Below are 22,519 nucleotides of genomic sequence, written 5' to 3' on the forward strand. Positions count from 1 at the left end.
CCAGAGCCCATGCTCCGCAACAGAAGCCACTGCAATGAGAAGCCCACGCACTGCAACGAAGAGTAGCCCCCGCTCCCCCCAACTAGAGAAAGCCCGCACGCAGCAATGAAGACCCAACGCAGCCAAAAATATAAATAAATAAAATAAATTAATTTTTTAAAAAAATGAAATAAGTTTTTGCTCTGAAGAACTTTTATCTTTCTAAAAGAAATATTACGAATGAGAAAAAGGCACTCAAATGGAGAAAATGTGGCTCGACAAGTTACAGTGCTATGAAAATCTCTTTTTAGTGGTATGGAACCTATAGGTAAGAGATATAGCCTCATCCTAAACAAAAACAAGTTTCTCTTACCTCAATGAAATCTGCTCGAGCTGGCATGTATCCTGCCATGTCCCGAGAAAGCAAGGAGTCAAAGGTAGGTCGGGGAGGGTCATCTGTAGCTGAGAGAATTTAGTTTTTCTTAGTTACTTAATAAAATACTGGCATAAAAAAGTGACACAAAGAAAGTCCTCATTTAGATTCTGAAATATTTTTGTTTGGAGAAAGACAGCATCTGAGAGGATAAATAAAATGCAAGAGATTTTTATAAAGAAAAAGTAAAAAAAGATAAAGTATTAATGGAAACAAATTGATTTCTTGAAAAGGAAATTAAGACTTAGGGAATCCTCTAAGTAAATACAGAAATTCCCTCTTATTTTTGCTTTCCTAATATGAAAGAAAATCAAGGATCTTTTCTTCAGTATTACAGAACTTAAGTATTTACCCTGTCTGCTTCAGCTCCCTTACCCCTTAGGACCAATTTCAATTTATAAATCCCATCCAACTGACAGGCAAAAAACCCCACTGGATTTGGAGTAAGCCAGAATTGAGTCCAGGCTCTACTGTAACATCCACTAGTCCCATGACGTTGTACAAATTATTTAACCTTTCTGAATCTCAGTTTCCTTGTGTGCAAAACAAAAGCACTTGCTCTGCCTGTCTCACTGGGTTGCCATGAGGAAGAAATGGTCTAAGGCATTTGAAAACAAAGTGCTAACAACCAAACGGCTATTCAAATAGGAGGTATCATCAGGTTTTGAGTTAATCACCTATGAAACTGTTTCCAGAGAGTATGAGGAAAGAGCGGGGAAAGAAAAAAATTCATATTTCATTACTCGTGCTCTGGGAGTCATTCAGAAAAGATGTCCATTTATAATTCATCATGGGTTTGGTTATGTTTTGTTAGAAGACCCATGAGTCCCTAAGTCACATGAGACTTAAAAAAAAGAAAACGAAAAGTTCGCTATTATTACCACAACCAAGTGAACAAAAATAACAAATTGCTTCTTGGACTTAACACTGAGATGATTAATTATAATGAGCTAAATACTGAACTCTCTTACTGATATATGGAGGTACTTACAGTGAAATGGAATGGCTGTGTCAGCAGTTTTTGCCTCCTCTGCTTGCTTCAGGTTTAGCAGGGTGGATGCAAATAGAGGGTTATTGATGAAATGCTTCATGTAGTGCTTCTCACACTCCTCCTTGGTCTTGGTGCACATTTGATTGGCTACATCCTGCCTAGAGTGTGGAAAAAGAGAGAAGGAAGTAGTGCTTTCATTTATACATAATGGTCAAAGCATGGTTTGTTCTTTCCATATTTTAAGTCCTACCTATATAATGTCTGGAACTTGACACCTCCAAACTGATATCATGGAGCTATCAGCAGAACATTGAGACAAATATAAACATAGTACTGGTGCAATCTGATGTTCCAAATCCTGCTATTCCGAGATACAGAAACAATATTTTAAAAGCCCTTTCCTGGACTTCCCTGGAGGTCCAGTGGTTAAGACTCTGCCCTTCCAATGCAGGGGGTGCGGGTTCGATCCCTGATCAGGAAACGGAGATCCCACATGCCATACGGCACGGCCCAAAAAAAAGCCCTTTCCTTTCTACCAAAAGAAAGGAAGACCACTAGAAAATATGTAAGCTAGGCTCCACCAAAAGAATTGCTATAAATAATAATAAGCCACTTCAGAACATTCAAAAATGTACATAAGAGTAGTTTTATATTCACGTTTTATAGTTTACAAAACACTTCACATGAACGAACATTTCTTTACTAGAGCTCTCACGACAGACCAAGCTCTCAGCTGGAAATATTCACAACATAATTTAAATAAATCCTAGTATTAACTGTGTAGTGTATTTACTATCTCAGTTTCACAGATGAAAAAATGAGGCCCAAAGAGATTAAGAAACTTGCTTAAGAACACAAAGCACATAAGTGACAAAGCCACTTAATTTTTACTTAAGACCCCTGACTCCTGGCCCAGATGATGGAAAGGTATAGGTGAAATCTCTCCAAGTCTTCTCTCAACTTCTCTCTTCCACAGTACTTCACTTGTCCTTCTCCTAAGGCATTACTATGCTCTGCTTTGTGTACTTCAATCATCTGTACATATATTTTGATTCCCCTACTAGACTCTAAGCTTCTTGAGGTCAGGATACATGTCATAATTCTTGGCTCCAGCATCCTCACCACCAAGCTTAGTGTCTTACCCACAGCAGATAGAGAAATAATGGTCTTTTTGTGGTCTTTGTTGAGAGGGAAGGGGGACAAAGAGGATTAGCCTATTTTAGACAGTTAGAATGGTAGGCAAAAAGTGAAAAACTAGGCCAAAGATGACTAGCAAGCGAATGATCACTTTTTCTATCTTCTTTGGTATTCCCATAGTAAACAGTATTTTATGATACTTAATAAATGTTGAATGAATGGATACAAGCAAAATGTGAACTGAACTCAACTCTCCTTCTTCAAGGCCCTGGACGTAAGGGAGGCAGCACAGTATATTCTATTAACATCAGGATAGATTATATACACTAGGAAGTCAGGACAAGGAAGAGCTAGTTAGGGGCCCTTCATGAATAAACTATGTGGTCATAAGAAGTCATTTTAACTCCCTAAGCTTCAGATTCTTCATGAACAAAATATATTTAAAAATGCCTCTGCTATCTAGTTCACAAAATGAAATCATAGGTGTGAAAGTACTCCCAAAAGGTAAAAATGAAAGTGGTGGTATTATTAGTAAGCAGTGTCGCCTCACATGGCAACAGCCATGAGTGCTATTCAGTTCTTGCAGGTATCTACAAGCTAAAAACAGGGAATGAGGATAGGCAGTCTGTCAAATTTGAATCTCAGGTAAGCCATGGCTGTCTAAAGTCTGACTCAGTTAAATGACGAGGGCATCTACAGCCAAGAAAAATTCAGAAATCAGAAAGGAGCAATAACTAATAAGTCTAAACTTCCCCACTATTCAGAAAGGAATAACCAACCTTCCTTGTGTGGATATGTCCAAAGCAGCCTTTTAGAGCTGTCCAGTCATGGACCACTAAACATCTCATAGCCCTGTGAGGCATTTAGACCTTGGAAAATAATGTGCAGAGGGGAAGAAGACTTGTCTCTAAGTCACGGGTCAACAGAAAAGCAACATATGGCCCCCAAACTCCTTTTTCTGAGGCTCCTCCTTTTACCCTCAACAGCACCTTCTTTTTGGAGCCCACTAGCACAGGAGAAACCTTACTCCGAAGCTCTTACCAATTTCCAAAGCCACAGTCCATCACAGCTTCTAAAAGGGCCATTTCTTCTTGAGCAGTCCAGCTGGGGTCAAGAACAGGAAAATCTGAGGTCTAAGGAAGAAAATGTTTGGCCTAAGAACAGACACAGAAATGGAACCCGGCAACCCAAAATGTAATCCTAATTATAGTCAAATGGCTGTCATTCTCATGGTATTGAGAGATGCCTAAAGTACATTCCTATTAGCTGTCCACACACCCCCACCTCTACTTCCACCATTAGCTACAAGAGTCTACAATAAATACTATCAACCATAAATGCCACTGTAACTCAGGCAGAAATATATGTTTTTTAAACTTAGCAAAAAGGTAAAGATAAGTATTATAGTATGTTCCCATTTAGCTAAGAAAGATAGGAATACAAATATGTATATTTCTATCATTTAAAATGCAAGAATAAACCATATATTAAAACCAAGGTTACCTATGGGGGAGGGAGGGAGGAAATAGGGTGGAAAGGAAAAGGATAGAAGCTGGACCTCTCTAAATATTCCTTGTTTGTAGACTTGACTTTGAAAACATAAATACTGTACATTAACTATTAGATTTTAAAATCATAAGAATCAAAAGCAAAATGTAACAAATAAACCCATGAATTAATTTTACGGCATAATCACACAGGAAGAAACAATCCCAAGTGACTTTAAAACACAGTAACTTGACTATATATTTCTAGTAGAATATACCTTAAGAGTAAAAGGAACTGCCAAAAAAACCTTAAACTGTTTTCAAGTAGTGTTGGTACAGTTATTCTGAGATTATTATATGTTGATATGCTGTGGGGTAAAGCAAATAAGTAACGGTATTGGTGTCACTGCGCAGTGGGACTTGGAGCTTGGGGAAATAAAAGAGATGTAAGATCTATGAGGCTATGTAAAACTGTGTGGTCTTGTTATTTGAATTGAAAGTTTTAGTATGGGGACTTCCCTGGTGGTGCAGTGGTTAAGACTCCACCTGCCAATGCAGGGGACATGGGTTCAAGCCCTGGCCCGGGAAGATCCCAAATGCTGCGGAGCAACTAAGCTTGTGCGTCACAACTACTGAGCCCGCACTCTAGAGCCCGCGAGCCACAACTACTGAGCCCACGTGCCACAACTGCTGAAGCCCGTGTGCCTAGAGCCCACGCTCCGCAACAAGAGAAGCCACCGCAATGAGAAGCCCGGGAACCACAACGAAGAATAGGTCACACTCGCTGTAGCTAGAGAAAGCCCGCGCGCAGCAACGAAGACCCAACGCAGCCAAAAAAATAAAATAAAATAAATTAATAAATAAAATTTAAAAACAAGAAAGTTTTAGTATGAACTCATGATGTATTTGTCTTAAAACAACAATTTCCTATATAGAGAACTAGTGATTACCAGTGGGGGAGGGGGGGCACAATACAGGGGTGGAGGAGTGGGAGGTACAAACTACTGGGTGTAAGAGAGGCTACAAGGATGTATCGTACAACACAGGAAACACAGCCAATATTTTGTAATAACTGTAAATGACATGTCACCTTTAAAAATTGTACAAGAAATTTAAAAAAATTCCTATCACTGTTCAATGAAAACGTCTAGAAAAAATGACTAACCCAGTAGCAATTAACACTTCTAGTATCCAGTATGTGGTCTCTAAATACAATTTCCCACTAAAGGAACCAGGGCTCCTTGAAGAAAAAGACAATTCCAGGTTTGGGTAGGAAATGTACAAGATGAGACTGGAACATTTCGTTACACTGGAAAGCAAAGAAACTCTCAAAGACGAAAAGAGTCCTGTCAAAAGGATTCAGAGGTCAACTTGTAGAGGCTCCCACTGACCAAAAATGGAACATTCTGAGCGTTAATAACAACTGCAAAGGATTACAACACATTAAACATTCTAAATATCTAGAGGATGCCAGGGAACCATCTCATACTTTCAAAACTAGTAAATAATGGAAATAATTTATCCTGCCCTTCTGTACAAACTTTACCTCAGGGTGACAACATAGATAATGAAATTTTTTTATAGAATTATTTAATCTCATAAATTAAAAGGAGTGATAGAATTGAAAGATAACTGTATTTTGCAACCCCAGAAGATCTAAACAATGATCATGAATGAATCTGATATAGCCAGTATATATTAACTACTAATTTGTAGGAAACACAGAAGTCAGAGGAACATGTTAATCAGCAAAATCTAGACTGCACTAACATCTATAAAATAAACCCAGGTTTTTAAACAATCAAACTATAAGAAACAAGAGAAAGAGTGAGAGAAGGAGGGGAAGGAGAGGGAGAACCCACAGGATAAATATATGAGGCAATCAACTGGAATGTACAGACCATATCTGAATTCCAAATAGCACTGTAAAAGGTAAAAGAAAAATGATGAGACCACTACACATTCATGATACCCACTAGAATACTAGGATGTCAATGACAATAACAAAACTTGGCAAGCATGTGGAGCAATCAGAACTCTCATACACTGCTAGCTGAGATGTAAAGTGATACAACCATTTAAGGGAACTTTTTGACAGTTTCTTAAAAGTTAAATAATCATTTATTTTATGACCCAGCAATTCCACTCCTAAGTGTTTACCCAAGAAAAATGAAAATATATGTCCATAGAAAGCTTTATACAAAAATGTTCAAAGCAGCTTTATTCGTTTTTTTCTTTCTTAAAGTATTTTTTAAAAATTAATTTATTTATGTATTTATTTTTTGGCTGCGTTGGGTCTTCGTTGCTGCGCGGGCTTTCTCTAGTTGCGGCGAGTGGGGGCCACTCTTCGTTGCAATACATGGGCTTCTCATCACGGTGGCTTCTCTTATTGCAGAGCACGGGCTCTAGACACCGGGCTTCAGTAGCTGTGGCATGTGGGCTTAGTAGTTGTGGCTCGCGGGCTCTAGAGCACGGGCTCAGCAGTTGTGGCGCACAGGCTTAGTTGCTCTGCGGCATGTGGGATCTTCCCGGACCAGGGCTCAAACCCGTGTACCCTGCACTGGCAGGTGGATTCTTGACCACTGCGCCACCAGGGAAGTCCCTTTCTTTTTTTCTTTTTTTTTTTGATATGGACCATTTTTAAAGTCTTTATTGAATTTGTTACAATATGGCTTCTGTTTTATGTTTTGGTTTTTTGGCCCTGAAGCATGTTGGATCTTGGCTCTCCGACGAGACCCCCTGTATTGGAAGGCGAAATCCCAACCACTGGACCACCAGGGAAGTCCCTCACAGCAGCTTTATTCTTAATAGCCCCAAACTAGGCAAAGCCCAGTCTCTATCAACAGGAGAATGGATAAACAAACTGTGCTATATTCATACAATGAAATATTACTCAGTAACAACAAAGAATGAACTATTATTATATACAACTTGAATAAATCTCAAAAACATGCTGAATGAAAGAAACCAGAAACAAGAGTACATACAGAATGAATCCATTTATATGCAGTTCTAGAATATGCAAAACTGATCTATGGTGATAAAAATCAGAATAGTGATTGTTTCAGGTGTGGAGAAGAGAACAGAGTTTTTTTTATAAAGCTTTTTTGAGATGATTGGAGAAATGTGAAAAGTGACCTGAGTTACTTTAAAATTTTAGAGTGACCTAATGAGACATTTACAGATGAAATAATACGATATCTAGGGGATTTGTTTCAAAATAAGCTGGAGGGGTACGGGTTTAGATGAAACAAGATAGAGTATGAGTTGGTAATTTTAAGAACTAGTGACAGGTATATGGGAATTTATTACACTATATGTGGTAGTTGATTACAATGGTGGCCCCCAATGAACTTCTAGAATTCACATCTTCATGTGGTCCCTTCCCATTTAATATGGGCTGAACCTGTGACTTGCTTAAGAAGGCCTGGCAGCTTCTACTTTTTCGCCTTTGGTAGCCCTGAACCACCACATAAGAATTCTAGCCTCCTTTCTCGAAAGACCACGTGGAAAGGCCACATGGAGAGGGAGAGGCCCTAAGGCTACCTGGAGAGGAACCAAAGGCCTCAGGCAGTTAAGATGTTCCAGTTCAACCAACTCAAGCCATTCTGAGGTGCTAAAAGTGAAAAAACCCCCTTAGACTTCCATTCCCAGCACACCATGTGGAACCAATGAAAGCTACTCTCATAGTGCCAATCTGAATTCCTGACCCACAAAACTGTGAGAGATAATAAAATGGTTGTTATTTTAAACCAAGAAGCTTTTTTGTTTGTTTGTTAATTAATTAATTAATTAATCTTTGGCTGTGTTGGGTCTTCGTTGCTGTGCGTGGGCTTTGTCTAGTTGCGGCGAGCAGGGGCTACTCTTCCTTGCGGTGCGCGGGCTTCTCATCGCGGTGGCTTCTCTGTGTTGCAGAGCACGGGCTGTAGATGCGCGGGCTTCAGCAGTTGCGGCACGTGGGCTCAGCAGTTGTGGCTCGTGGGCTCTAGAGCACAGGCTCGGTAGTTGTGGCGCACGGGCTTAGTTGCTCCACGGCATGTGGGATCTTCCTGGACCAGGGCTCGAACCTGTGTCCCCTGCATTGGCTGGTGGATTCTTAACCACTGCGCCACCAGGGAAGTCCCTAAACCATGAAGTTTTGAGGCAGCTATTAGGGGGCAACAGATAACTGAAACACCATTTTCTGTATTTTAGTATATGCTTGAAATTTACTATAACTTTAAAAAAAAAAGTGACACAAGACATCCACAGATCACACGGGCGTTTAGAAATTGTTCTATCTTTTGTTAATGGCAAAAAAAAAAAATCTGTGATCTGTGAAATTACATTACTAATAAGCAATACATTTTATCTGAGCACGTACTAGGAATATACCTCACGAGATATTTCGGATACGAGATCCGAAAGAGAAATTTCAGAGTCTATGTCTGTATTAAATTCAAAATAATCAATCTGGAAAGTACCATAAATACAGGTAAATATGACAACTCATAGTTGAAAAGCCTGTTATTTCTAAAAGTGTATTTTAGAATATTAATTAGTCCTCACCAACTTTACTGTGAGATAAACCAGAAAGACTTTCTACACCAAAAAATAAGTGGGCATAAGTCAGTTTTTCTAAAAGTTGAATCAATATTATTCAATTTCTGGACCCAACCTTGGCCCTACCAAACCAGAATTTCTAACAGTGAGGCCTAGGAATCTATAATTTTAAGAATCTCCCAGGTGATTCTTATGCACTAAAGTTTAAGAATCACTGGTATAAAGGGTGTGGCTGAAAGAGGTGCCTTGACTTGTTCAAGGTTCTAAGAATTATAAGACAAAAATAGGCAAAGAACTCAGAAATCTTGATTAATGCACCACCCACTACAGCATGAGTAACTTCCAAAAATACAGCACTGTGAGATGGCAAAAGTACTGAAAACCATTTAAAGTTTTCTGAGGTTTCATATGCAAAAAGAAAAAAAGAGAAAAAATCAAGTTTTTAGTGGCTTCATGTGTGGAAAAGCAAAATTTGGTCATCATTCCTACAGAAGGAAAGATTCTTCTTTTCCTTATCTGGGAATAGATAAAGAATAGCAGAAAAAAGAGAGTATTAGTAACCTCCAAAAGCTCTACAAAATAAAGGACAGAATTCTGAAATGTGTTTGTATGGGTATAGAATATGTGAGAAAAGGATGAAGTAATCTGAAGAGTTAGGTGGACCTGGAGTGAAACTTCGTGCCGTCAGCATTATGCAGAAGGGATGGTGCCCAGAACAGCTGAAGAGAGCTCATGGTCAGCTTTCCAGCAGTGGATAACTTCAATCTGCCCAAACTATACTGAATTATCCTTTAAGGAATTATTTTCACAATTCAAATGAATAAATTTGTATTCTGGTTCTAGGCATTCTTGTGTGAATTTGGGAAGAATAAGGCAACTTTCTGAAGATCTGATAACCCTGGTGAAATGAACTCAAAGCCACAGCTACTTTGACCATACTCTCCCCGAGCCCTTCACTCATTCTGCTATTAACAAAAGGGAAAAAAAATTATTCATATGAAAAGATGTTCCACATCATATGTTGTCAGAGAAATGCAAGTTAAAACAATAAGATAGCGCTATATACCTATCAGAATGGCCAAAATCCAGAACACTGACAACACCAAATGCTGATGAGGATGTGGAGCAACAGGAACTCTCTTTCATTGCTGGTGGGAATGCAAAATGGTACAGCCACTTTGGGCAGTTTGACAGTTTCTTACAAAACTAAACATACTCTTACCATGTGATCCAGCAGCCATGTTCCTTGGTATTTACCCAAAGGAGTTGAAAACTTACGTCCATAGAAAAACCTGCACATGGATATTTAGAGCTGCTTTATTCTTAATTGTCAAAACTTGGAAGCAACCAAGATGTCCTTCGGTAGGTGGATGAATAAATAAACTGTGGTACATCCAGACAACAGAATATTATTCAGTGCTAAAAAAGAAATGACCTATTAAGCCATGAAAAGACATGGAGGAAATTTAAATACATATTACTTGGTGAAAGAAGCCAATCGGAAAAGGCTACACGCTGTATGATTCCAACTATATGACATTTTGGACAAGGCAAAACCATGGAGGTTGTAAAAAGATCAGTAGTTACCAGAGGCTGGGGGGAGGGACGGATGAACAGGCAGAACACAGAAGATTTTTAGGAACATGAAACTACTCTGTATGATACTATAATGGTGGGTACATGTCATTATGTATTTCTACAAACCCATAGAATGTGCATCACCAAGAGTGAACCCTAATGTAAACTATGGACTTTGGGTGATAACGAGGTGTCAATGTAGGTTCGTCAATGATAACATATGTACAATTCTGGTGGGGGATGTTGATAATGGGGGAGGTTATGCATTTGCGGGGGCAGAGAAATTTCTGTACTTTCCACTCAATTTTGCTGTGAGCCTGTAACTCTCTAAAAAACAAAGTCTAATATTAAAAAATGTATTCCAAATCTTATAATTAGTGAAGAAACTACTTAGAAGACTGAGGGTGTTTAGAAAGAGGCAGGGGAACGCTATACAGCTGGCTGCCAAGAACTCTTACTAAGGAGCATTTCTTTGACTAATTCATTATGGACCAGGATCTGACTCTCAGCATTACAGGCCCAGAAACTCACTTAAATAAGACTTCATAAATAATCAGACTTGGAGATGCTGAGTTACTCTTTCTAAACTTTTAAGAGACTGAAGTAGATATGCTACAGCACTGCAGTATACAGAATTCTAAAGATGTCCCCCAGTGCCCCCAAGATTCCTGTCCCCTGATTATTCAATCAAACACTAACTAGATATTACTGTGAAGGAACTATGCTAATGGGATTAAGGTACTAATCAACTGACTGTAAAATAAGGAGATTATGCTGGTGGGCCCAATATAATCACACAGCCCTTAAAAGTAGAAGAGAGAGGCAGAAGAGTCAGAGAGATTCAGCACAGGAGAGATGAACCAGGAGAGGTCAGAGAGATGCCAAGAATTTCATCAGTAACCCTCAAGGACTCCCTGCCATTGCTGGCTTTGAATATTGAGAACGGGGGCCAGGAACCTCTAGAGACTAAGAGTAAGCCCTGGCCAACAACTAATAAGGAAACAGTAGCATCAGTCCTACAACCTCCCGGCAGTGAATTCTGTCAACAACTTGAATGAGAATGGAAGTAGACTGGAAGTGGATTCTCCCACAGGGTCTCCAGATAAAAACCCAGACAGGTCAACACTTTCATTTCAGCCTTACAGAATCTGGAGCAAACCACTGAGCCTAATGGTCTTCTGACCAACAGATTGTGAGATGATAAATTTGTGTTAAGCTCCTTCATTTTTGGTTAAGTTGTTATGGCAACAAGAGAAAACTAACACATGTATCAATGGATTAACCTATGACGTGAAATTACTGTCAAGTAGATGCCCAACCAGCATTCCTTCCTGTAAGAAAAACAACATGGGAGGCCAAATGTAAGAAAACTACTTGGTGAACTAGGAGTTAGGCTCTGATAACTGACAAAGGTACTGTATATATATCTGTCAAGCATACCAGATATTCACTTTGGTTTATTAAAGCGCCCGTTCCTCTGGCTAGATATTGGAAGGACACTACCAACATCTGCCTCTCATTCCTTCTTTAGAGGTGGCAAACAATCAAATTACAGCCAAGTCTTATTCTGGCCTATAAGTCAGTCTACCTCTTCAAAGTGATTTTGTATATTACTATGTTATTCACCCTACATCCATTTTACAACTTAACTCTCTGAGGGTAACTAATTTCCCCAAAGCTGGGGAGGTGGACTGCCAGATATAAATATCACCACTGCCCACACAAACCACATAAAAATACCATTAGCCAAACACAGTGACAACACATTTACTACATGTTTATCAATGAACTTAGAAAACCACAAACCTCTGATCCTTATACTAGTAAATCTCAAAAAGCACTTCCTTTAAATTCCTTCTAATTTAAACCAAAAATCTGAGTATATAAAATGATTTTTTGGACTTAAATGCCTTAGAAGATCCATAAAACCCTAAAAAGCTTATTGCGCAATGATTACCTAATCCAGAAGTGGGCGAAAGAAAAGTGAGATACCTGCAGATGAAGGAAAAAAAAAGACTAATTCCCAGTATAATATATGAAAATGAAGGGAAATTCCTACAACTTCATCATTACCATTATTTCATAAGTATGATCACTTTGATGTTTCTTGTACTCAAATCCTCGAGTGAAACACTGCAAAAGAAAAGAAAATTAAGTTACCAAAAAGCTACATTTTGAAATGCTTTCTTAAAGGATAGAAGATGGCTTGGGGGTATTTTACTCTTGTGATGAGTTTTTAAGAATTCATTTAGTCTTGTCTGCAGCCACAACGGGAAGGTTAAGTTCATGATCGCAGCCTTTCAGTGGCCCTCATAGAGAAAAACAACGATCTGAAAAAAAGACTTTCTCCTAGGACAACTCCTTTTATAAAAGCATAAGCCCTGGAAGCAGACGCCTAAATTTGAATCCTGGCTCTTAGCTTATTTCAGCAATTCTAAGACATGTATTATTTCATATTTTAAAACTCTGAAATGTGGATTCATCTTATAATAAAAAGTATATTACAACTTCCATCAGCCATTTTTACACTTTAACATTTCTGAAATTGGGATGTTTCTTTTAATCAATAGCATCTTGGATCTGATAAAATATGGTATTTGCTGTGTGACCTTGAGCCAATTATTTAACCTCTCTTTGCCTGAGTTTCCTTTATAATATAGGGATACTAATCATAGTTACTTCCTAGGGTTGCAGTTATGATTTAAAGGTTAATTCATGCAAAGTACTCAAGATAGTGCCTGGCACAGAGTAAGCACTTATCATTAGTATTTTTTTTTAAACAATTTTTTAAAAAATTTATTTATTTTTGGCTGTGTTGGGTCTTCGTTGCTGCGCACAGGCTTTCTCTAGTTGCGGTGAGCGGGGGCTACTCTTCGTTGCGGTGCACGGGCTTCTCATTGTAGTGGCTTCTCTTGTTGCAGAGCATGGGCTCTAGGTGCATGGGCTTCAGTAGTTGTGGCACGTGGGCTCAGTAGTTGTGGCTCACGGGCTCTAGAGCGCAGGCCCAGTAGTTGTGGCGCACGGGCTTAGTTGCAATGCGGCATGTGGGATCTTCCAGAACCAGGGCCCAAACCCATGTTCCCTGCATTGGCAGGCGGATTCTTAACCACTGCACCACCAGGGAAGCCCAGCACTTATCATTAGTATTGCTATTACCACCATCATCGACGAAATAGTTTGTTCCCTGGTTTGTCACCTGCCCAAACATCACTCTTCAGTAAGACAAAAAACAGTGTCATAGGTTCTATCAAAAGGAATAATTCTCCAATTCTATTTCCTGTAATCCCAATACTTGAAATTTAATGGTAAAAACAGCATTAGGTTGATACAGGGAAGTGGAATATTCAACAGTCTATCTCATCCATCCTGCTCTGTTCCCCAATTTTTCACTGGTAAAATGTGTAATTGAATATTGACTGGAAAAAATAGACTTAATAAGGTATGGTCCTTCTGTGCAATTGATAGTCATCTCTGAATTTACTATATCCATAAAACTAGGCAAGCCTCCCCTTAAAGAGTTACCTGTAAGCACAGGAAAAAAGGAGGTGGCCCACATTCAGCACACTTGATATAAGGCTCCATGAGGTAGGAGGAGCAGCCTCGGCAAGGTGGCTTATCAGAGGGATCATCTATAACAAAAAGAAAAATATACTAGCTTCAAAACACCTTATGATTATCTTAAATGCGAGGTGAAAATCTGCAAATGATTACACAAGGTAGTAAGCTGTGCTGAAAAGTTCACAGAGACAAGATGAACTCATTCCAAATAAGGAAAAACAAAAATTATGTTCCTTTTTATTTCAGGGTGGCTTTGTTCTTACCTACAGTGTATCTACTCTTTTAAATAGCTTTTAAGTAGATATTGCCCCTGCAGAGAAATTTACAAACACAAGTTTTAACTGGAAGTTTCATAATGCCCACAATTTATTTTCCCAGGCGAAAATAATGTCACATACTTACATAACACATATATAGTTATAGATAAAGCCAATCTGACAAAATGTTAATAACTGCTGGGTCTGGGTAATGGGCAATAATTGCTGTACTGTTCTTTCAACTTACTATAAGTTTGAAATTTTTCATAATAAAAAGTTGGTAAAGAAAAACCCTTTAAACATGTCTTGGGATGTACTACTTTATATTTGATTTGGGAGTTAAACCCAGGACAGCTCCCTCCCTTTCTCCCACAGTAAGCAGAGAACAGAGCAGACCTTCCTCCAGTTCCAATGACAGTACTGTCTCTGCAATATTAAGGCAAGGAGTACAATCCAAACTCTCTAAAGTCATAAAAATGCAGATATGTGTGTCCCTGGCTGCCCCAAACTCTGCCACTCTTGAGTCAGGGCAACCTAGCAGAGTTGTTCTCTGTGATCAACAGAAGTCTAAGAAAACAGGCTCTGAAGGTAGAGAAGGGATTTAATCTGTTTGGCCTGGGGCAGAATTTCTCACATTCTGCAATAGCATTTTCCTTCCTAAAGTCCAAGAAACACTCTTGAAGGCACCTCTCCCTCCTGTAAGTGGTGATTATTGTTCTTTTCTTTTGCTTCTAAATGAAGACCTGGAGAAAAAAATGACAGAGGAAAGAAAGGTACTCTTTCTGGCAGTAGCTTCAAAATAAACATGAGGAACAGAAACTACCCCACTTCTCCCATTTAAAATTTTGACATGGAAGAACAAAAATTATTTTATATTAAATGTCAAGTTTTAACAAATTACCTTCTTCCTCACATCCTTTTCTTTTAATGATATGAGCTTGCTTTTCTTTCCACAAACTTTCTTCAACAACAATAAGAACAAAAAATTGGCCAATGACTGACCTAAAGAGTTTTTAAACCCTCATGTCAAGAAGTAATTGTTTTTTAGAGAAATGCAAATCAAAACTGCAATGAGGTATTACCTCACACAAGTCAGAATGGCCATCATCAAAAAATCTACAAACAGTAAATGCTGGATAGGGTGTGTAGAAAAGGGAACCCTCCTGCACTGTTGGTGGGAATGTAAATTGATACAGACATTATGGGGAACACTATGGAGGTTCCTTAAAAAATTAAAAATAGAACTACCATACGACCCAGCAATCCCACTACTGGGCATATACCCTGAGAAAACCATAATTCAAAAAGAGTCATGTACCACAATGTTCACTGCAGCTCTCCTTACAATAGCCAGGGCATGGAAGCAACCTAAGTGTCCATCGACAGCTGAATGGATAAAGAAGATGTGGCACATATATACAATGGAATATTACTCAGCCATAAAACGAAACGGAAGTGAGTTATTTGTAGTGAGGTGGATGGACCTAGAGTCTGTCAAACAGAGCGAACTAAGTCAGAAAGAGAAAAATACCATATGCTAACACACATAGAATCTAAAAAAAAAAAAAAAAAAAGGGTTCTGAAGAACCTAGGGGCAGGACAGGAATAAAGAGGCAGACGTAGACAATGGACTTGAGGACACAGGGAGGGGGAAGGGATGAAGTGAGAGAGTAACATGGACATATATACAATACCAAATGTAAAATAGCTAGCTAGTGGGAAGCAGGTGCTTAGCACAGGGAGATCAGCTTGGTGCTTTGTAACCACCTAGAGGGGTGGGATAGGGAGGATGGGAGGGAGACACAAGGAGGAGATATGGCGATATATGTGTAAGTATAGCTGATTCACTTTGTTATAAAGCAGAAACTAACACACCACTGTAAAGCAATTACACTCCAATAAAGATGTTAAAAAAAAGATATAATTATTTTGTAAAAATCCAATTTATAGTTTCAAAAATTTTAGACAATGAAAAGTATAAAGTATAAGTCATCCACTATTAACAATCTGATTTCCAGCCCTTCTTCTACGTACATGTGTGTATATTTTAACAAAAATGGGATACCACAGATTTTATAGCCTGTTTTTTCACTTGATAATATAGTGTCAACATCTTTCATGATGGTACACATAGATCTTCCTCACTCTTTTTTTTGTTTTTCCCCCTGCAGTACACGGGCCTCTCACTGTTGTGGCCCCTCACATTGCGGAGCACAGGCTCCGGACGCGCAGGCCCAGTGGCCACGGCTCACGGGCCCAGCCGCTCTGCGGCATGTGGGATCTTCCCAGACCGGGGCACAAACCCGTGTCCCCGGCATCGGCAGGCGGCCTCTCAACCACTGTGCCACCAGGGAAGCCCTTCCTCACTCTTTTTAATGGATGAATAATCGTCCATTATATCTATTTCATCTAACCTAATGGTTTTTAACTGCCTCCTAGGAAGGCATTATGGAAATCTGAGGAGATGCTTTTTTGCTGCCACAATGACTAGGGAGCACTACTGGTACTTAGCAGGCTGGGATCAGGGATGCTAGATATCCTTCAACACTCAAGATATTCCTACACAACAAAGAACTGGCCAGTCTCCTGCACAACTTTCAAACGTCCCACCAGACGTTCAAGTAGGTGAAAACTTGCTCATAATTACATGACCTGGAACATAATTCCATACTAAATAAAACAAAATGTTTTTGACAGTTTTAATATGTATTGAATTTTCCAGGAAGGCAACTGCATTACATCAAGAGGAGATTCTACCTTGTTTTGTTCAGAACTTTACTAAGAGTTATTCAAGCTTGTGGTATTTGAGTCACCAATACAACACACGTGACACTGTGCATTTGTAGTTGTAATATGCACAGTGATTTGACTTATGGGTACAAGCACCTGACTAAAGGCATTATGTTTTCCACTGTAATGTCTAAACATATTGATACATATTATTATAAATTACATTATTTATTACAAATTACTTCTCTTTTATTTCTCTTTTATAGTATAGTTAGGGCATTATTATTTTTTAAAATTAATTAATTAACTTTTGGCTTTGTTGGGTCTTCATTGCTGCGCACAGGCTTTCTCTCGTTGCAGCGAGTGGGGGCTACTCTTCATTGTGGTGCGCAGGTTTCTCATTGAGATGGCTTCTCTTGTTGCGGAGCACAGGCTCTAGGCGCTCGGGCTTCAGTGGTTGTGGCTTGCGGGCTTACAGCACAGGCTCAGTAGTTGTGGCGCACGGGCTTAGCTGCTCCATGGCATGTGAGATCTTCCCGGACCAGGGATTGAACCCGTGTCTCCTGCATTCGCAGGCAGATTTCTTAACCACTGTGCCACCAGGGAAGTCCTAGGGCATTATTTTTATTTCTTTGAAATCATGGGCATAGATATGTTATATTATCTATGTATTTCATTTCCAAATAGTAAAAGGGGATCTAAAAACATTATAAAAAGAAATCACTGGGTCTCATAAGATTGAGAACCACTAATCTAACCAGTTTCCTATTGGTGGATATTTAAGTTGTTTCCAATTTTTCACTATTATAAAAAATGCTGAGATCAACGTTCCTGTACACATAACAGTTCACATTTTGTTCCTCAGGATTTCTATTTTCCTAGAACTAGAACTGTTGAGTGTACAGAGGGTTTCTGATACACAGAGCCAAAGTGCCCTTCACAAAGGATTCCAGAACTATTCTGTAACCTAGGAGGAGGGAAAGACTTTTTACCATCATTCAAACTTCAGAGGCAATAACAGAGTAATAAATTTAACAAAACAAACAAAAAGCTCTTTTTTGGCAAAAAACACCATAAGCAAAGTTAAAAAAGCAAATAAACTAGAAGAAAATACTTGTAAACATATCATAGATAAAGGGCTAACATCTTTCATAGAGAAAGAACTTCTAAAAATTGAGAGGAAAATAAAAGACCAAAAATCCTACTGTGAAAGTCACGAAGAGATAATTAGGAAAAAAAGAGAGATATAAAATGGACCTTAAACATGAAAAGACATTCAACTTCACTCATAATAAGAGAAATCTACACTGAGATATAAGTTCTTACCCATCAGATTGGCAAAAATTCAAAAGCTTGATAATATACTTTCTTAAGAAGCCTGTGGGGAAATAGGCATCCTCATATATTGCTGATGGGAATGCAAAATGGCACAACTTCTATAGAAGGGAATTTAGCAGTATCTAAATAAATGCATCCATTTATCTTTGGACCTAGAAATCCCACTTCTAGGAATTTACCCTGAATACACAAATCCAATATAAGGTTATGCATTAGAACATTATTTATAACTGCAAAATACTACTTTGATGTCCAAGCACTGGACAGTAGTTGAACAAACTATGGTACGTTCACATAATGGAGCACTATGCAACTATAAAAAAATAACAATCTCTATAAAGTAGCATCATATTTCCAGGAGATACTATTAAGTGAAAAAAACAAGGTGCAAAAGAGCATACATAGTATGCTACCTTTTCAGGAAAAAATTAGGGAAAACAAAAGCAAAAACATATACACGTCTGTCTGTCTTTGCAAAAAGAAATAAAGGACAGATAAACGAGAAAACAATGAAGTTGGATACCTACGAAGGGTTGGAGGAGGGGGAATAGAACGGAGTGGAAGAGACCTAGGAAGGAGCAACAATTCTCCAAATATACCTTTTTGCATAGCTTAGACTTTTGGAAGCATACTTATGTTCTACAAATTAGAAAATTAAACCACTAAATATGGGAAGGGAAAACAAAGCAGAACAAACAGATGAACCCAAAAGTATTTCAAAGGAATACTATAGCCACAATGAGGAGGGGAAAAAAAAGAACCAATCCAAGTAACTTATGAACATTTAACAACAGCCGTTCGGTCTTGGGTGATGCAGAGAACTGCAAACAAATCCCGAACTTGTTGAAGTGGGTCTGTGTTATGTAGTGGTATGCACAGAGCAATTCTGAAATAATTCTGGATGTATTAAAAGACTGAGCAAATGAATAATCGTGCTAATGCTGGGATCCAGGGTTTTCACTGAGGAAAGGACACACAAACAAGGAGCGTGGTGGGGGTGGGGGGACAAGAAAAGAGCCTAGGAAGGTGAACTGGAGGTTATCAGTGTGAACTCATGATTTCTAAGAAAGTGCATCTATGGATATATGCATGTATATGCAACTATGTACATATACTGGTATATATGTACGTAGCGTATACCTACCATGTATTTCCCAGTGCTGTGGGCCAAAAAGGCCCAGATGCCAAGATATTCTAGTAGCAATAAGCAATGGCCATATCTTGGTCTCTAATGTCATTCCTTTCTAAAAGGACCAAAGGCTCCTCAGAGAAGTGGCTGATTCTAGGGCTGGGGCATGGGAGGTAGAAGATGCACCTCGAACATGTAGCCATGCCAAAAAGTAAGGAGATGCTCAAAAAAGCGATGGGGCATGTCACAAGGTTGCAAGAGCCAGCTTGAAGGGGCTCACAGTGGTCAAATTAGGACAATCTGAGAACCAAAGTAAGTATGATAATGAATTATAAACCACTGAAAATAAGGGAATTCATGTATGCATACTTATAATAAATAAGTGAAACAGGAGGTCTCTTGATTATAGTAGAATGCTAAGTGCTAACTAGTAAATATGGAGAGAGTGCTGGATGCGGGGGAAAAAATCATTTTGCGACCATCATAGTAAAGACTGGATCAGGCAAAAATCATCAATGGATGCTAACTAGGGAGAAATTCTGATGAGGAACAGGATACTTTATGGTCTGAAAGTGTCTCCTTATGGGTTGCTTATTAGATGCAAGAGAAAAAATAGACATTAAACAATGAAGAACTCAAACGCACACCTTGACTGGGTTTTCAAAATTAACATCGCTAATGAGGAACAGAGCAAGACCAGACAAACCCAAAATGAGACACCTCTAGTTTTAAAAAGGGGAGAAAGGGGCTGTAGTCTTCAAAAGTGTCAGTCACTAAAGACAAAGGCTGTGGACAGGTTTCAGTTTAAAGGAGGCTAAAGAGACACAGCAACTTAATTCAAGACCTGAACCCTGACTGTATCCTGTATAGGAAGGAAAAAAAACATCATCAAGGACATTATTGAGTCAGCTGACAAAACTGGAATACAGACGGCAGGTTAGATAAAAGTATTTTATCAGTGTTATACTTACTAAAGTTGGCAACTCTACTGAGGCTAGAATGTACTGAAGTTAGAAGAGAATATCCCTAGTCTCAGGAAATAAACACTAAAGTACTTAGGGGCCATGATGTATGTCCCTAAGCCCTCAAATGATTCTGAAAAAACAATATGGGGTATGTATATCTACTTATAAATACATATATATGTAAATAAATATGTATATTTATAGATAGAGAACTATGAAAATAGAGTAAAAGGTTTACAAAAGGTGTATGGATATTCTCTGTACTATTCTTATTCTTCCAACTTTCCTGTAAGTTTGAAATTATTTCCAAATAAAATTTTTAAAGTTTAGCTTAAAAATATTAAAAAAAATATTTTTAAAAAATTTTTAATTATTTTGAAAAGGGGGATAGAGTGGTTTCAGTTTACACTCCCAGCATGGGGATAATTCATTTAGGCTCTTTCTCTCTGTGAAAAATGAAAGATCTGAACTAGATGTATTAGAAGACTCAATTCTGTCCTAAATATATATAGGGAGTCTGATGAGAGAGTAAATTAGAGCCCCTTTAAGAAACTGCTGAGGGACTTCCCTGGTGGTCTAGTGCGTAAGACTCGGCGCTCCCAATGCAGGGGGCCTGGGTTCAATCCCTGGTCAGGGAACTAGATCCCACATGCATGCCACAACTAAGAGTCCACGTCCCGCAACTAAAAGGTCCTGCGTGCTGCAACTAAGACCTGGCGCAGCCAAAAGCAAAATAAGTAAATGGAAGGAAGGAAGGGAGGGAGGGAGGAAGAAAGAAGGAAACTGCTGAGGAGGATACACCCTAAAAGTGACTTTCTGATTCTTCTCATTGGGACACTACTAACATCTAACAATGGATTTCTATTTCTGCCAAATCTCTTATCTTCAGAAGAAAAGAAAAAGTGTATTTTTTCCTCCATAGTTGTGGCTGCCTGGATTTACTTCACATGTACGCCATAAATCTCTGCACTATTACTGTACTATAGTTTACTCTTAGAATACAAGTGCCAAAAAAGCAGGGGCAGGAGCATTTCCTTTATTCTACCACTGACATTATTTCTTACCAAGGCGCCTGAAATATGTTATTGATTCTAAAGAGAAATTCAACTGCTTTTTTAAGTCGAACTACAGGTTAATCATATTATGCATGGTCCACCTGAGCTTAATTTTCTTATAAGACCTTGAGTGTCATGTGCTCAGTTTTGTATCATGTGTTCAGTAGTAGTGGTTGATTTTATTTTGATTTGATACTCATTCCTTTAGGATCAGATTCACATGGCTTCATCTTCAAAGTGCTTATTTTTCTTCTTTGATCAACTTCCACTTCAGTTTGCTATTAATATTCACCTGGGACTTGTTCCCATGGTACTTACTGCTAAAGGAACTCAAACGGTCCATTCCCCAGTTGGCAAAGACTGCTGCTTTGATCTTCCTCAATGTAGGGCTCCTTCAAGGAGATTTCAGAATTGGCCAACACAGACACCAAAGCTGACAACCCCCCCTATAAACAAACAAAAGTGGCACATGGATGAGGAAATACTTTAAAGGGACAAGATAAAGAGAACATAATGCAACTTACTCAACTGTACCACATCCTAGCTTTGTAAGGCTAAGCAAATTAGTTTCTCTCTACAAGCCTGTTCCCTCCTTTGTAAAATGGGTATGATACAATCATATCTACCTTCTAGAGTTGTTGAAGATTAAATATCAAAATCCACATAGATAATGTACCATAGTGCCTGGCCCATAGTAAGCCCTCTACAAAGGCTACATATCTCTAATAAACAACAACTGCTTTTCTCTGCCAGGCCTCACTTTTCTCCTTAGCCCTCCTTCCTTTGGGAAACTGACTCTCCCACATTTCATATGGCTTTTGTGGGGTTGCGAATCCCAGTACTCCATCCCCCAGCCCCACAGCAGCTAAAGCAACCAGATCTGTTCTTACCGAAAGCTGAATCTTGAGTAAGGTATCCAAGGACAGAGGGCAAATTAGAGCTCATTCACTAGCCAAAGAATCTGGTCCAAGAGATCCCCATCCCCAAGGGTAGCCCAATGGTTTAGGTTTGTTTGTTTCTTTCTCATTTCTCTATCTTTCCAGTAATACTTTAATCTGAATGAACGTCTATTACTAGAAAACTAAGGAATCCTATTACAATGTACATTTTGTTCACTAATTTATTCTTCGAACAGCTATTTAATAGGTATGTACTATATACAAAGTTATCTTTTTGAAGACATAAATGAACTCATATTTCACACTAAGCCATGAAAGCATCCCCCCTCCCTCTATACTCCCATATCTTTTTTTTTTTTTTTTTTTGCGGTACGCGGGCCTCTCACTGTTGTGGCCTCTCCCGTTGCGGAGCACAGGCTCCGGACGCGCAGGCTCAGCGGC

General features: G+C 38.8%; 1 protein-coding gene across 2 annotated transcripts in view; it reads right to left on the bottom strand.

The window, feature by feature from the left end:
* Positions 1–293: 293 nt before the first annotated feature.
* Positions 294–22,519, bottom strand: part of LOC129391347 (transcriptional adapter 2-alpha-like) — a 24,013-nt gene continuing 1,787 nt past the window's right edge. Inside the window, exons 2-7 of one of the 2 annotated variants that reach the window (XM_055090400.1) lie at positions 21,498–21,625; positions 13,670–13,776; positions 12,221–12,280; positions 3,582–3,673; positions 1,404–1,561; positions 294–435 (exon numbers count right to left, since the gene is read on the bottom strand). In XM_055090400.1, the coding sequence (XP_054946375.1) occupies positions 323–435; positions 1,404–1,561; positions 3,582–3,673; positions 12,221–12,280; positions 13,670–13,776; positions 21,498–21,522 (555 nt within the window). In that variant the 5' untranslated portion in view covers positions 21,523–21,625 and the 3' untranslated portion in view covers positions 294–322. Of the gene's footprint in view, positions 442–1,403; positions 1,562–3,581; positions 3,674–12,220; positions 12,281–13,669; positions 13,777–21,497; positions 21,626–22,519 lie in introns of both variants that reach the window. The other variant, XM_055090399.1, reaches the window with a different exon arrangement.

Source organism: Physeter macrocephalus, chromosome 14 (genome assembly GCF_002837175.3).
Source record: "Physeter macrocephalus isolate SW-GA chromosome 14, ASM283717v5, whole genome shotgun sequence".
NCBI lineage: Eukaryota > Metazoa > Chordata > Mammalia > Artiodactyla > Physeteridae > Physeter > Physeter macrocephalus.